We start from the raw sequence: 15,955 nt of genomic DNA on the forward strand, positions 1-15,955 counted from the left end.
CCCTGTTAGGATACACTGGGTCCTCAAAACCTGGTGGTTGAGTTACATACACCTCTTCTTCAATCTTTCCATTTAGGAAAGCAGATTTGACATCAAGTTGGAATACCCTGATATTCTTTGAGGCAGCATAAGCTAAAAAGATTCTTATGGCTTCAAGTCTTGCAACAGGTGCAAAGACCTCCTCAAAATCAATCCCTTCTTCTTGTAGGCATCCAAGTGCAAAAAGTCTGGCTTTATTCTTGATCACAATACCCCTCTCATCTCTCTTATTTCTGAAAACCCATTTATTACCAATTGCATATCTGTTTCTTAGCCTGTCCACAAGCTCCCAAACATGTAGATCTCTGAACTGTGCCAACTCCTCTTGCATTGCTTCCACCCAGCTGCTGTCCCTTAGAGATTGAACAATTTCTTTGGTTCTATCTTGGATAGAAAGCAGGAGTACAAATAGATGTTTGCAGATTCAGAATGACTTCTTGTAATTCTTTCATGTATATTTCCAATGATGTTTTCAAAAGGATGATTCTTTTCAACATAAGGGGTTTGAATTATCACATCTGCAGACACAGTAGTGTCAAGATTTAATTCATTGAGAACTGTTTCTTCAATGATCAAATCAGTTGTTTCAATATCAGATACATGTGCTTCCTCATTTTTCTCCCTTGAGGTGGATGCACCATTGTTTTCCAAATTCAATCTTTCAAACAAATCTTGAAACCTTACTATTGAAACTGTCTCCTCTTCACTTGATTTGTTGCTTGGGTCTCCCTCATTTTGAACTTGATCATTTTTCACATCTTGATTGTCTTGATTATTTCCTACATGATCTTGTTCTGGACTTTGATTGTTCTCTTGATCATTGTCTTGAATTTGTTCAACATTTACACTTGAGGGATCCTTTATAAATGGATATTCAGTTTCTTTATTTGCAACCTTCTTCCATAACTTTTCCAAGTCCAATGTTTTCTTACTTTTCTCTTCAATTACACTGGTCTTGTAGAATGAATCATCAAAGTCTTCAGGATAGATCTTGAATGACTTGATCAATTTTTCAAGATCAATCAGCCATGCTGCTCCATCAACTGTGTTGAACTGATTTTCATTAAAGATAATATCAGATGATTCAATCACAACTAAATGATCTTTCACATACACTCTATAGGCTTTTGAGTGTGTAGAGTAGCCAACAAAGAAGCAATCCAAGGATTTAGCTTGAAACTTGTTTAAATAGTCCTTGGTGTTCAAGAGTGAACATTTGCATCCAAATGGCTTGAGAAACTTGATGAAGGGCTTTCTAGTAAAGAAAATTTCATAAAGGGTCTTGTTGTGCCTTTTGTTAATAAGTACTCTGTTCTGAACATAGCAGGCTGTGTTAATGGCTTCTGCCCAAAAAGTGACAGGCAGAAAAGCATCAGCCAACATGGTTCTTGCAGCCTCAATGAGTGTCCTGTTTCTTCTTTCTTCAACACCATTCTGTTCAGAAGTTCTAGGAGTTGAGCATTGCTGAAGTATTCCCTTTTCTGCACAAAATTCTTCAATGACTCTATTTTTGAACTCAGTACCATTGTCACTTCTCATCACTTTAACCCTTTTATCCAACTGATTCTCAATTCTTGTTACACAGCCTTTAATCAACTCTGCAGTCTTATCCTTTGTACTTAGGAAATAAACCCAAGTATATCTTGAATAATCATCAATGATCACTAGACAATATCTTTTCTTTCCTATGCTTGGGACACTCACAGGACCAAAAAGATCCATGTGAAGCATTTCAAGCACTTGATCAGTTGAGTTGATGAGTTTTATCTTATGAGAAGACTTGTGATGCTTGCCCTTTTGGCATGAAATAAAGTTATCATCCAATCTGAACTCTCTTGTAGGTAAGCCAATTACATGCTCACCCTTCACAAGTTTGTTTATGTTCTTCAAATTCACATGACACAATTTCCTATTCCACAATTTTGACTCATTTTCAGTGGCTTTGGAAACAAAACATGTACCACCTGTGATATGCTCAACAGGTGGGATCACAAATTCAGGTCATATAAGTTGAACAAAACATCTTCTTTCATGTTGAGCTCATATAAGTTGTCATTTCTTGGGGCCATCATCATGATCATATCAGGTGGGATCATAAATTCAGGTATTAAAATGAAACAATGTGAGTCATCAAAACCAACTTTATAACCCTTATCACACATCTGTGATATGCTCAACAGGTTATATTGTAGACCTTCAACATAAAACACATTGTCAAATGAGACTTTCCCATTTGTCAAAATTCCCTTTCCAACTATCTTTCCTCCATTCTCATCACTGCCAAATGCCACAGGACCTTCAAACATCTTTTCATAATTGACAAGTGACCTCTTGTCATAAGTCATGTGCCTAGAACATCCACTATCCATATACCATACTTCATTCAGTGGAGTGGACTATTCCTGCACAAATTTAAGAAGTTGATTAGTTGAGTGATGAAGTGCAAGCTATCTAAACTTGCAAATCATCATATTCATTTTCAGTAGCAGCATTGGGTGTGAGTGTTATGGGTTCAAGATCTTCATGAGTTAACTCAAGATTATCTGAATTATCAGTTTCATAACCACATTTCTTGGAGTTTTCACAAATGATGTTGGGCATGGACAATCATCCAATACAGTGACACACTCTTAGACTGCATAGTCAGTCGGTCTTGGATAAACTTTCACTTCAGTATTCTTCTCCTTCTTAACTTCAACCTTAGGTTTCCAAGAAATCCTTGAGGTTCATAACCATGTTTCAATAGAAACTTTTCATCACCAGTTAGTTTAGTTGGTTTCTTTCTAGTAAAGACATCTTTGATTCTTGCCTTTGCACTGCTTGGTGAACCTTGAGAACCATCAGACTTAACTGATTTTGTGTCTTGTTTGGGGTTAATTCTCAAGGGTTGAAAATTCTTCTTGACAACCTTTTTAGACTTCCTAGGAGATCTGCTCCTTCTGACTGGTTCAGCCACATGTTTCTTTGTTTTCACATCAGCTGTCTTTTCCATCTTAGTCTCTACTGCAGCTTTCAAGACTTCTTCACTCGTGGTCTCTTTTCCACACACTTTTAGTTTTCCCAAGTATTCATCATATTTCTGTTTATAAAGCACAAAGTCTTGTCCAAACTTTGTCTCATTGGGAACATGAAAAAGCTTAAAGTTGAATCTTTCATTACAGGAATCAGTGCGGTGACCATATTCATCACATTTTTTGCACCAAACTTTTCCCTTGTATTTTTCATGATCACTTCCCTTTTTGAATCTTTCACTTGGTCTAGGTGGTTTGACACCAAGTGTCTTCTGAGTCTTCAAACCATCAAAGTCAATTAAGAAAAGAACAAATTCCTCAATCTTGATATCTTGTCTTTCAATCTTGCTTTTAACAAAAATAATTTTCTTCATATTCAAGGGTTCTTCATCTAGGCTTCCCTTATGCCTTGACTTCCTCTTCTCATATTCTTCCATAGTTTCAACTTCCCCAATATCAAACACCTCATGACTAGAGAAAACTGGGTAAACCGGGATAAAGTTTTCAACATCTACTGTTTCAGTTACCTTTTTCTTGTTGTTTTTACTTATCCTATCCAATACAGCCTTGCTTGGTGGCCTTACTGCATTGTAGCCCACCTTTTTCTTCTCACATATGTCAAAAGACACATGTTCTCTCTTCATTCTTTCATTTTGTTTCTTCATCTTTGGTGTTATTGGTGGTAACAATGGAAGCTTGTCTATTGATTCTAGTTTCTTCACTCTTCTGCCTCTTTCAGCAGCCCTAATTTCTTCATCTGGGATCTAATCACTCAAATCACTTAAGTCATCTACATTCAGATCATCAGAATCAAAATCATCTTCAGAGACTTGTATTCCTATTGACTTGTCTTCTCTTACTTATTCCTTAACTACAAATTCTCCTTTTTCACTCACCTCAACATTTTTGTAAAGATCAACAAATTCCTTTTTGTCTTGAAAGACATCTCTAAATTTTTGTAGGTATGCATCCCTCTTTTCTTTGTCAACTTTGGGCACAAAGTTGTTGTTGAATGGTGGTGGAAATGCTTTGTACTTGTCTTCCTCTTTTACTTGATTCAAGATACCACAGATCTTCCAAACTTTTAATTTTCTCTTCATTGATTAGATCACTTGCCTCATACCCATTATTGATACTTTGTTTCCTGAAACACTCACCCTCCAGCTTGCCTACTTTTAAAGTTAAAGCATTGATAGTTTCATGTAAATCAACTGTTGGAGTAGAGTGTACCTGAGATTATGTTCCAGCCTCATTTTTAGCAATTGCCATCAATGCAACATTTGCTCTAGAGATGTCCACTTCATGGTTGATCCAATCAAAATCACCATCTTGCTGTGCAGCCAAAGCTACATTCCCTTAGTTTCTTGGTTGATTTTGGTTGGTTCTGTTTGAGTTGGTTGGAGCAGTTTGAAGGTTTGCATTGTTTCTTTGAAAATTCTGATTTTGGGGCACAACTTGATTATTCATTGGGGCTGTTGGAAATTGTTGAAGTTGGGATTATAGTTGTTGGGATTGTTGTTGTTGAATCTTGGCTGATTTTGTTGGTATTGCTGCTGATTTCTTGGTTGTTGATTCTGGTACTGATTCATCTGAAAGTTTCTTAGCAGATTGCATTCTCTTGCAAAATGTCCAGCTGTTGGAAATTGTAGCAAATTGCCTTTGACTTGTCAAACCCAATCCTTTCATTGGGACCAGACACCAGAGACCTCCCAGTTCTATTGAACAACCTTTCACTCCTTAAACCCACCATGGCAGCTTGCCATTTCAAATCCGTATCTTCCAAATCATCCGCATCAATCTGCTCTAAGTCATCTTGGATGACACTGGTATGGATCAAGTTCTTTGCTACAAATGCATTATATGATTTTGAACATTGAAAACAAAGCATGTGTTTCACTCCCTTGACCATTGCTTCCACCAGTATAAGGTGTGTGTCCATTTGCCATAGAGGCTGAGTCATTGTCTTCTAAGAGTTGGACATTGAACCTTGACTGGTTTCCTTGATGACTTGTGTTACCACCAACAAAAGCTTTAGGTGTATCAGCACCTTGTTCAATTGGTTCCTCTATGATGGGAATCTGCTGTTTGTTTTTGGTTGAAAAGTTTCCCATAGGTTCAATGAGAGCATTGGACACCTGAAAACAGGGCTTTTCTTCTTTGATCATTTCGTTCTCAATCATCTCTATTTCAGCAGCTTGAAGAAAGCAAATTACATCATCCAACTTAAGTGTTTCAAAGTTGGGCTTTTGCAGGATGAATTTGCTTGCTGTGTACCATTCTTTAGGCATAGAGTTCAGCAATTTTGTGGTCAGATCAAACTCAGTCATCACATAGTCAGTTGTCCTCAGGTCATTCACAATGGCCAAAAATCTCTCTAGAATTGACTTCAATCTTTCTCTTTCCTTGTACTTGAATCTTTCTAGTTGTTGCTTGAGTCTTTGTTTCTTGATATTTTTCATCTCGGTGTTACCTTCATACATCTCAAGGATTGCATCATACATAGCCTTAGCCGTAGTGTGATGTGCAACCTTCATCAATATCTCCCAAGACAGTCCTAGCTTGATCATAGCTAAGGCCATGTCGTCCACTTTCCTCATCCTTTCACGCACAGCAGCAGTTGCATTTGCACCATCATTATCTTGAGGGCCATTCTTGATTGAATTCCACATGTCGACATCATTATAGCACACGGCAGCCTCGAACAATACCTTCCATTTGGTGAAATTCTCATGTCCATACAGTCTAGGTATCTTGTTAGTGGAAACTTCTTGCTCTTCAAAACCAGACATTTTGGTATTTTGAAAAGAAAAATCAGTTAATCGGTGAAAACAAAGTTGAAAATCAAATTTTGTAAATAATCAGATCTGAGGTGAATCCTCAGATCTGATGTATCTGGTTCAATTGGAGCAAGATTAATTATAAAAGATGCAAACTTTAATCAGAATAAGTAAAAGAAGAGACTGTTAATTGGTAGATCTGGACGGAAATGAAGAACAGAGCAGCTGACGTCACTCTTCAATAAAACATTGTTCTGCTTACGTCATTGTTCTTCTTCAGATCTTCAATCAGCAATAAATTCTTTACCCGAATAGCAGCAACAAGCTTTGATACCACTTGTCAGTCCCGAATAATCACACACACTTAATAACTATGTCATAACTCACACAATAAATGTGTCGACAAGAGAGTTAATGACGGTTGCTATTTTGGGAAATAAAACTATTTGCTAACAGCGGAATCAGAAACAAACAGAGTAGTTTCTAAAGGATTAATGAAATGTAACTAATACAAAACAATAACACAAAAGATTTCCATTCATATAAATAATCATACAAATGATAATCAATTTTAGGGTTTCTTGTTTGGAAAGTTATATCCGTACGATCCTAGGACAGCCTTCACACTCAGAAATATTCGTTCAGAGAAAAGTGGCTAAATCGGTGTCTTAACTGTAGTAGACGTGCCCTAAAATATTCTATTTATAGGCGTGCCACTACCTGACAACTGTCTCGTCTTCTAGAAACCCTAAATAAATATTACGTATTCAAATTACATATTCAGAACTATACTAAGTGTAAAACAGGTCTTTCGGGTAGACTTTGTAATACTTGTCTTCACCTAGTAGGCTTTGTGCCTTTTGTCTTCTACGGGTAGACCTGGTAACTTTGAAGTGTGCTCGGAAACAGTTCTCCGGGTAGAATTTACTTATCAGTATTTTCCTAAGAAAATACTCACCTAGCATACTTCAATCTTCTTGATCATATCAAACTTTGCCTGACATGATCTTATGAGCAACCTTGTTCTTTAATGATCCTTTCAACTCCTTGCTAGGGAATAGCTTATTAGCAAAGCAAAGTGTGCTTGGTAACACTGTAGCCTGCTTGAGTTGAACCCTGCCCGACGTAACTTGAGATATTTCATTACTCACATCAAGCCTGCTCGGACCACTGTTTTATTAATGAATACCTTGCCCGATCTTCCAATCACTTGGCTTCATGAGCTTGGTTAGCCAAGAGCTTACTCGGAGGCAATCTTTGCTTGGCTATGAAGAACAATCTTGCTAGACATAGTGAACCCTGCTCGGATATACACTAAAGAAGAATTCTAGAAGATAACCTTGCACGATGGACAAAATACCTTGCTAGGGTAAGTAAACCATGCCCGGGAGTCCAAGTGTGCTCGGATTCCATACTTAGGCAGTTCTGAGGAGGTTGAGAAGATTTCAATCTTCCTTATAATTCTTTTTGGTCAAATCTTTGACTCAACACCCACGGCTGACAAGATGGCGGCCTTCTACCATTGGCCTTCTACCCCAACAGTAAACAAAGTACTTAAAACATAAACTTGCTAAAAAAGAAGACTCATAGTACATTGTTTGGAAACATAATTTAAAACTTAAAAAAAATTAACTATTAAATATTTTCTTATAAACCATATTTGTTGTCTTGTTTGTACTTTACATTGCTTATCCAAAATAAGCATTTTAATACAATATTTACTCTGCACACTTGATAAAGAAACATATAGTTGATCATAAATAAAAGCGGGCCTCTCATATATATTCCAACTCTTGCTAGAGATTATCTTTGAGTTGTTACAATTATATCACATTTATCTATTGTGTCACCAATATCACCAACGATTAATGCTGCAACTTTAGAAGTTTTTGGTAGGTTGTAAGTCCTTGCATATTTTTGCCTTGTTCCAATAATGCACAACTTTAAATTCAACGGGATCATTTTTAAAACAATCACTTACCATCTGGTATCCTTAAACCAAAGGATTTTGAGAATACAATATTGTCTTCAACTAATTAATTATTTCTTTATCTTACATTTCCAAACTTGATTATGAGTCATTGCGTAAGAAAATAGTTATGTGTTAAAAATAATTTAATTAAATTACTTATAATTAAAATTGTTCATAAAAATTATTAAAAATAATAAATGATGTTTTAAAGATTCAACTTGAGTCATGATACTTATGATATGTAATACGTTAATTTAGTTTTTTCATATAATCATCTCTATTTATGACTTTTTTTAATAAGTTTTTGATAGATTTATGTACTATTAATTTTAAGTGGCAAACCAAAATTTGGTATGATTTATTTTAAAAATAAAACATTCATACCGATATTATTATATTACATTTTGTGTGTATAAAAATGATATTTTGAGAAACAAATGTTGTCACGTATTTAAAATATGAATTTACAAAGACTAGGATTTGGTTGTAAAATAAATAAATTATCTTAAAATAAAAAGAGAAATGTTCAACACGGGTTAGTAATTCAAAGAACCGTTTGCCACACATGTGAAAAACATATAATATGTCATATATATATGTGTGTGTGTGTGTGTGTGTGTTAATGAATTGTAAAAAGTTGTATTTCTAAAAATAATTCTATATGAATAATAATGTATTTATAAGAGTAAAATTATAAATTCAATTATCTTTATAACTTAAGCCATGAACCAAAAAATATATATTAAGAAAAACATGCAAAATCTATTTAATGCATATGTTACATGCCTAGAAACTTTGTAACATTAAGAAAAACGTTCAAAAATATATGCTTTAATAGGTTATAGGTTAGTGACTCGTGTACTACACGAGAGAAAATTATATAAAAGAAGTCAATTACAAATATATGTTAATATAGTGAAATATATTATGAATTTTATATGAACGAATAATTTTATATAAATGTTATGTTTTTGAAATGTATCCAAAAATGGAATGTGTAAAAAGTCATGCCTAATAATTATAATATTATGAAACTATTTCATATACTGAATTACTCACTAAACTTTCTTTAAGAATGATGAAATAATAATCTAAGCATTGTTATAATCCTTAAACTCTCATTGTTTTAGCATATCACATTCAAATACAATCGCAGAAAGTAATATAAAGAAAGTTAATTGAATATTTATGAATCCACTTTGTGACACCGTTACCATAAAAAGAAAAAATCAACCACAAAGTAAAAAAAATAAAATTAGAAATAAAAAAATATAGAATTGAGAAATCTTAAAATGACTTAATAATTTGGTTAATTTTAATTTGTCTGAAAGTATTATAATCACATAATAATAACATTATATAAGACGTTTATGAACGTATTAAAAAACAGTTATTCAAATATAAGGGTAAAGAAAATGAAATGACAATAACGAATATTAAATGAGAATCGACCATTAGCGTAAAATAAATACTTTACCGGAAATATGGAAGAGAAAGTAGGCAGAAATGGTTAAACCGCAAGAGAGAAAGAGAGAAACAAAAATAAATTTTAGGGTATGTAATGTTAAGCTTTATATCATAGAAGGGGTGATTTGACATTAATAAGAAAATAAATATGTGACATGGCATCTAGTTGGCATCTAAGTGGACACTCTAGAATGATGTCATTCGAAACTTTTGTATTGCTTTAATAGAGTAGTAAATAAGGAAAACAATTAGTGACAACATAAATATAAATATATCAATATAATCGAATGAATGATAATAATCCACAATATTTAGAATGTATCAAACATCTTCTATTGAGACTATTAACTTTAGTTATAGGTCTATGTTATATAGTTACACTTTGTTTTATAAACATTTTAAATAGATGGACATTACAAATATTAAAGAAAAAACATAAACAACATACCTTGCAGTACCGAATAAGAAAAATATCTATTAACTTAAGACATCATAAAATAATAGAAAATGAGCATTGGAATAGTGTATACGGAAACTCCAATATTGTGTATGAGTGAATAACAATCCTTCAATTTATAAAAAATACAATTCAAGAATGAGTAATTTAATAAACCATGAATTTTTTAATCAGTAAATGGAAGGAAGTGCAATAAATACCAATATTATGAAATATCATAATTTATTTTCACACATGGTAAAAATAGAAATTTGTTTAAAATGAGTACCTTTAATTTAGCTAGACAATTGGTTAAGGATAATCAATTGATTGACTTCTTAATTTTGGAATATATTATTTCGTAATTTAAAATATTGTATGAGTTAAACAAAAGGAATTTATAAATTATTAAACATGTTAATAAAAGCCATAACAAACATGTCACACCCCCATCTTAGGCCTAAGCGTGTGACTCGTAGTAAGTACGGTTTTTATAAATATATCAAAGTTACGGTTTATTAGAGGAAATTTAAGTATAGATAAAATATTAATATTTACATATCAAAATACGGGATTATAACATACCTGTTAAAGTTTACAAAAGATTCATTTTTTTAAAAAGCACCATTCATATTTAATCTTTAACAAAATGATCTAATCCATCAGATCGCCTAGTGATCCCAAACGCCTAATCTTCGTTACGTGTAAAATAGTTTAAAAATACGTCAACAACACATGCTGGTGAACAAGCTTACGCATAAAATATATTATACACTTAATTACCCCTCGAGACATAACTTAGGTCTCGGCCCATCATGGCTTAGGAATAATAAAGTTAAAATCTTAAATCACAATTACAAGCTTAAGCTCAACTCGAAACCGCTCAGCAAACAACGCAGCGTTTGAGGTTACTTAGCTACCATCAGTATACACATGATTACTCTCTCTCAGACATAACTTAGGCCAGGCCCATCATGGCGGAGGCATAACCAGGTGTGGCGCGGTGTGCCCACCGTCTAACCACATATGAAAGGATCCAGACAAACGTACATGACAGCCTGAGAGCCAGCGATTACTTTTGTTCATAACGTTTTAGAGATACGTAATCTCATGTAATCAATTCAATTTGACTCGATTAAAGCATGAATGCGCTAACTATGAATATGATGCCTGAAGATGAAGACCTACTTTATATCACCCTTCATTTCGAATTAGCAAAAGCAATGTCTCCTTGCATAATATGGATTCCAAACATTCATGATCTGGATGTGAATAAGTCAAATGACTTCTCCCTAGGTCTATTAGTGAACCTTCTCTCCAGGGATTATGAAACTAGAAATATTCTTGTTATTGCTTCGACTCATATTCCCCAAAAAGTGGATCCCGCTCTAATAGCTCCGAATAAATTAAATACGTGCATTAAGATACGAAGGCTTCTTCTTCCACAACAACGAAAGCACTTTTTCACTCTTTCATATACTAGGGGATTTCACTTGGAAAAGAAAATGTTCCATACTAATGGATTCGGGTCCATAACCATGGGTTCCAATGCACGAGATCTTGTAGCACTTACCAATGAGGCCCTATCGATTAGTATTACACATAAGAAATCAATTATAGATACTAATACAATTAGATCCGCTCTTCATAGACGAATTTGGGATTTGCGATCCCAGGTAAGATCGGTCCAGGATCATGGGATCCTTTTCTATCAGATAGGAAGGGCTGTAGCACAAAATGTACTTTTAAGTAATTGCTCCATAGATCCTATATCTATCTATATGAAAAAGAAATCATGTAACGAAGTGGATTCTTATTTGTACAATTGGTATAAAATTTTGGGGTGTATTCACCTTTTTGAAGATCAGCTTCACTTCACTGATCGAGTTTGTCTTTCTTGTTATCTCGGACCTATTGTACGAGTATAAAAATTTATTATTACTAGATAAATAATCTAGCTTTAGACCTTTAGTCTATTTTGTATAATCTTTACCTCGATTATATTTTCTTTTCGATCATTTAGTTCAAAAAATATTTTCTTTATTTACTATGTTCGAACCTTTAGTTTGATCGTTTATATTTCTAAACACTACGTTTCTTCTTCTCGAAGAAATATATACTTTTATTTCTTTACTTATTATTTAAGAGTCTTAAATAATATTTTCATTAATAACAAATAATTATGCTATAACAATATCTCATATTTACTTTTTCTTTGTTTATTCTCGAGGTATCGAGTATACCCTCGACTAGGGTCTAAGCCCATTTTAATATTATAATAATATTTTACTCGGGCAGAACCCCTACCATGAGTGGCTATAATCACCTAGTACTTTTGGCAACACCTCCGCTCACGCACGTTTTTGAAGAATCTTGACCCACTTTGCTTGGCGGGCAAATTTAGTTACGTCGGTTGTTGGGTTGCACGTACTTCTAGGCGAGACGTCAGTTCACCTTGTGATGGCACGCACTTCGAGGCACGTCGGGTTTTTAGCACAGATTACGAGATATGATTGTCGGATCGAAGCACACTTTATGAGGTAGTGAGAGAGAGTTCTAGGGTGAGAGTGAAGTGAGTGTTTTGGAATAAGATGGTTGGTCGCCCTATTTATAGGGCTAATCAGATGACCCATCGCGTATCGAAGGATTCATCGCGTATTGCGGTGTATCAACGACAGAATTAATGAATATAATAATCTATCAAGATACGCGATGGTCCCTTTGTAAGTTATCGTGTATTGTGACTATCCTTGTCGCATAATAACTAGCCTTGCCATGTGTGCCACGTGGCGGGGCACGTGTCAATGCTTTTCAGGCCTCGTCATCGAGATACGCGATGATGAGTTGGTTTGGGGGGGTCGTGTATTGCGACACCACGCAACCTGGGACTTTGTAACATACTCATCGCGATACGCTATGGGTTGTCTTTTGATCCATCGCGTATCGCGATGGGTCAAGAAAATCAGAATCTCATTTTGGTTCCTAACTTTGAATATATGACGTTTTTGGATCCAAATTTTCAAGACGTTACAAAACATATTAAAATTAATGTTTTAATTTATTGGCCATAATAATGTATTTAAAGATAGTTACTGCATTTACTGATTTATAGATAGTTAATGTATTGACTATGATTTAAAATATGTCTAATTGTCATCTAATATAAATTGGCATGCAATATGAAATTAGAATTATTTAAATGTGAAGAAAATCTAGGAAAAGGATGATATATTATTTTCATTTTGAATTATTTAATTGTGAAGAAAAATAAAGAAGTGTTTGTTATATATGGAATCAATATGGTTTGATCAATAACAAAATGTTATGTGTTCAAAAACTCTATTGCTTTAATAGTATATGTAGATTAGTAACTCATTGATATGCTACAAGCTAACGAGAATTGCATCATATCCATTATTATTGCATATTATACATATTACATAAATTTTGGATACTTTCTAAAGCTATACGCATAAAAAAACAAACAAAACAAAAATTTAACATTACAGTTAGTGTTAGGCCTTCGAGATATTGAGTCCGCCATGTATACACATTTTTCATATTGATTCATTTTAAAGCTAATAAAACAATCTCATCAAATTTTTAGTTGTTTGATTTAACTCATATAATGACCTAACTAATATATTAAGCTTATGTTGATACTATAGTATCAAATGATTTCCTTTTATGTTGTTTTATATAAATCTTCACATAGTTATCCTTTAGAAAAGATTATTTTAACTTGCATAAAATAAAGTGAATAATTAAACTGCTTATAAAAAAAGTATGTTTAATATGGAGTCTAAAAAAACCTCACACTCAATCAGTGGCGTAGCTTAGTTGGGGCTAGAGGTGGCCTCGACTCCTTCTGTTTTTTCATTCGTTGGTGTAAATTTTTATTCTTTTCAGCTGAAAACTTTTATTCGTATTGTAAATTTACCCGTTTCTGACCGAAATTTGAGCTTAGCCCCCTCCGTTTTTTGCTCAATAGGGTAAATTTATCCTTTTTCGGCCAAAAACTTTTATATACAATGTAAATTTACCCATTTTCAATCGAAATTTTGAGCACGGCTCCTCTATTTTTATTCTCGGTAGTGTAAATTTATCCTTTTTTCGGCCAAAAAATTTGTATACATAGTGTAAATTACCCGTTTCCGACCACAAATTTTAGCCCGATCCCTCCGTTTTTATGTTCGGTAGTGTAAATTTATTCTTTTTCGGCTGAAAATGTTTATACATAGTGTAAATTTATCAGTTTCCGACCGAAATTTTGAGCCCGCGCCCCACTAGTTTATGAATTTTTTTATACATATTGAGTCTGATCCCCTCGACGTGATCCCCTCCACGTGTATGTCCAAGCTTCACATTATACTCAATAAAGTTTGGTTAACGGAGCTTGAATATTTCATGTTAGGAGAAAATTGTAAGTCCCTAATCTGGATCACTACACTTATGATATCAATATAACAAGTATGGGTGCGGAATACCGATACCGTGTGATTCAAGAACACGAGTAAACACAAGGTAGTAACACGAGATTGCTTCAAAACACACGTATATTAAGATACGTCGGGTGCTTAAGCACTTACAATACACGATACTGAAGAATAACAAGCGAACCAACAACCCACTTTTTGATTATTAGGCATGTTCCAATTATTTCTACCCGTCCTCTTAATGAACTTCTTTGCACGGAAAACTGTCATGGCTATTTGCCACTAGATGTCCATTTCTTCAACATCATCGGGATGAATCTGATCTAGTTCAGCAGCAACCACAGGTTAAACCAAGTCTCCAGCCAAAATTGCATTATAGCAATTCATGAATCCCGCCATTAGAGCGATATTCTCTTGAGTCTCTTTAGATATGGTGGGAATCTGATTGAAGTTTTGACTGGAAGTGTGAGCAATTTTTCCGGTATCATTAGAAGACTGCCCGGACTTGGTGAAGAAAACTGGAGCTGGTTGGGGTGAGTTGGATGATGATGATTGACCTAGAGTGGATGAGAACATCTGGAAGTTTCCCTGAGGTGGTTGTTGAGTAGGCTTGAACAGTGAGAAACTATCTTGAGAAATAAGAGCACTGTTGGAGGCAACGTTGTATCCAGCTGCACTGTAAGAGCTTGCATGATTTATTGCCCGCTTCTTATCATCCATATCATATGCTTTAATGGTGGCTATCAATTCATTCAAACCCATTCTGTTAAGGTCCTTAGTCCTTTTGATAACCGCAACATTCATGTCCCAACTTTTCGGCAATGAGTTCACCAGCTTGTTGTTTATTTCTGAAGTTTGTAAATAAATTCCTACTGATCTCATTTCGGTCACAAGAGATATGAATCTTTGAAGTTGGGATTCCAACGTTTCTCCTAAAACATGATTAAACATATAAACTTTTGTCGCATCAGATCTTGGCGGCTTCTCTTTATATCTTCATTTCCTTCATATACTTCAATTAGTGCCACCCACAATTCTTTAGCCGACCGAAGTTCTCTAAATTGAAGAGCAATCTCAGGTGAGAGTTCCATGGTTAGAGTGGAGAGAGCTTTCTCATCTTCCTCGACTTTAGCAAAGTCATCGTTGTCATACTGTGCAACGGGTTTCACAATGACTTCATCAGAGTTAGGTCTTTGAAAGGTGATTCTTTGAGGTCCCCTCACGATGCTTTTCCAAATTTTGGAATCTTTCATCTTGGCGTAGTGCTCAAAACGAAATTTCCATTCACTGAACCCCTCATAGGACAAGAGACGGGGTATGCGAGTAGCAGTGCCCATGATGGAATCAAGTTCTTGATGAAGTGATGAGTTGGTTGAATTGCTACCATTAGTTAACTGGGCCATTTTAATTTGATTAGAGATTGATTTTAAATTCAAGTAAAACTAAGTCCAATTTAAGAGTCCAAGTCCAAGTAGAACAGGCCCAAAACAATTAACTGGGCTGAGAACAAGTCCAAACAAGTTGACCGAGAACTCAGGTTTTGACCAGCTTTGACCGAGAACGCATGTTTTGACCAATCTTTGAGCGAAAACTCAAGTTTAACCAAGACTTTGACCGAAAACAACCAGTGGCCGAAAACAAAGTGTGACAGAGATCAAAAACAACCGAGATCTCACTTTCTTCGCCGAGAAATCTATTTTAGGCCGAGAACACCGAAAAAAAGTTTGACCAGTTGATTTTGGCAACAATTTAATCCTTATTTTAGTGGGATTCAAACTGTTTCCAAAGATAAGTCAATATTTGGTCAAAATATCTCC

The 15,955-nt window shown here is 34.6% G+C and overlaps 1 protein-coding gene across 1 annotated transcript in view; it reads left to right on the top strand.

Annotated features, from left to right (window-relative positions):
• Window positions 1-10,859: 10,859 nt before the first annotated feature.
• Window positions 10,860-15,955, top strand: part of LOC143553936 (uncharacterized) — a 37,730-nt gene continuing 32,634 nt past the window's right edge. Inside the window, exon 1 of the mRNA XM_077043817.1 lies at window positions 10,860-11,378. Within this exon, the coding sequence (XP_076899932.1) occupies window positions 10,860-11,378 (519 nt within the window). The remainder of the gene's footprint in view (window positions 11,379-15,955) is intronic.

The sequence above is a fragment of the Bidens hawaiensis genome, unplaced genomic scaffold (genome assembly GCF_021521415.1).
Source record: "Bidens hawaiensis isolate Kalapana, Puna unplaced genomic scaffold, B.hawaiensis_p1.1 tig00017455_1, whole genome shotgun sequence".
In the NCBI taxonomy this organism is placed as follows: domain Eukaryota; kingdom Viridiplantae; phylum Streptophyta; class Magnoliopsida; order Asterales; family Asteraceae; genus Bidens; species Bidens hawaiensis.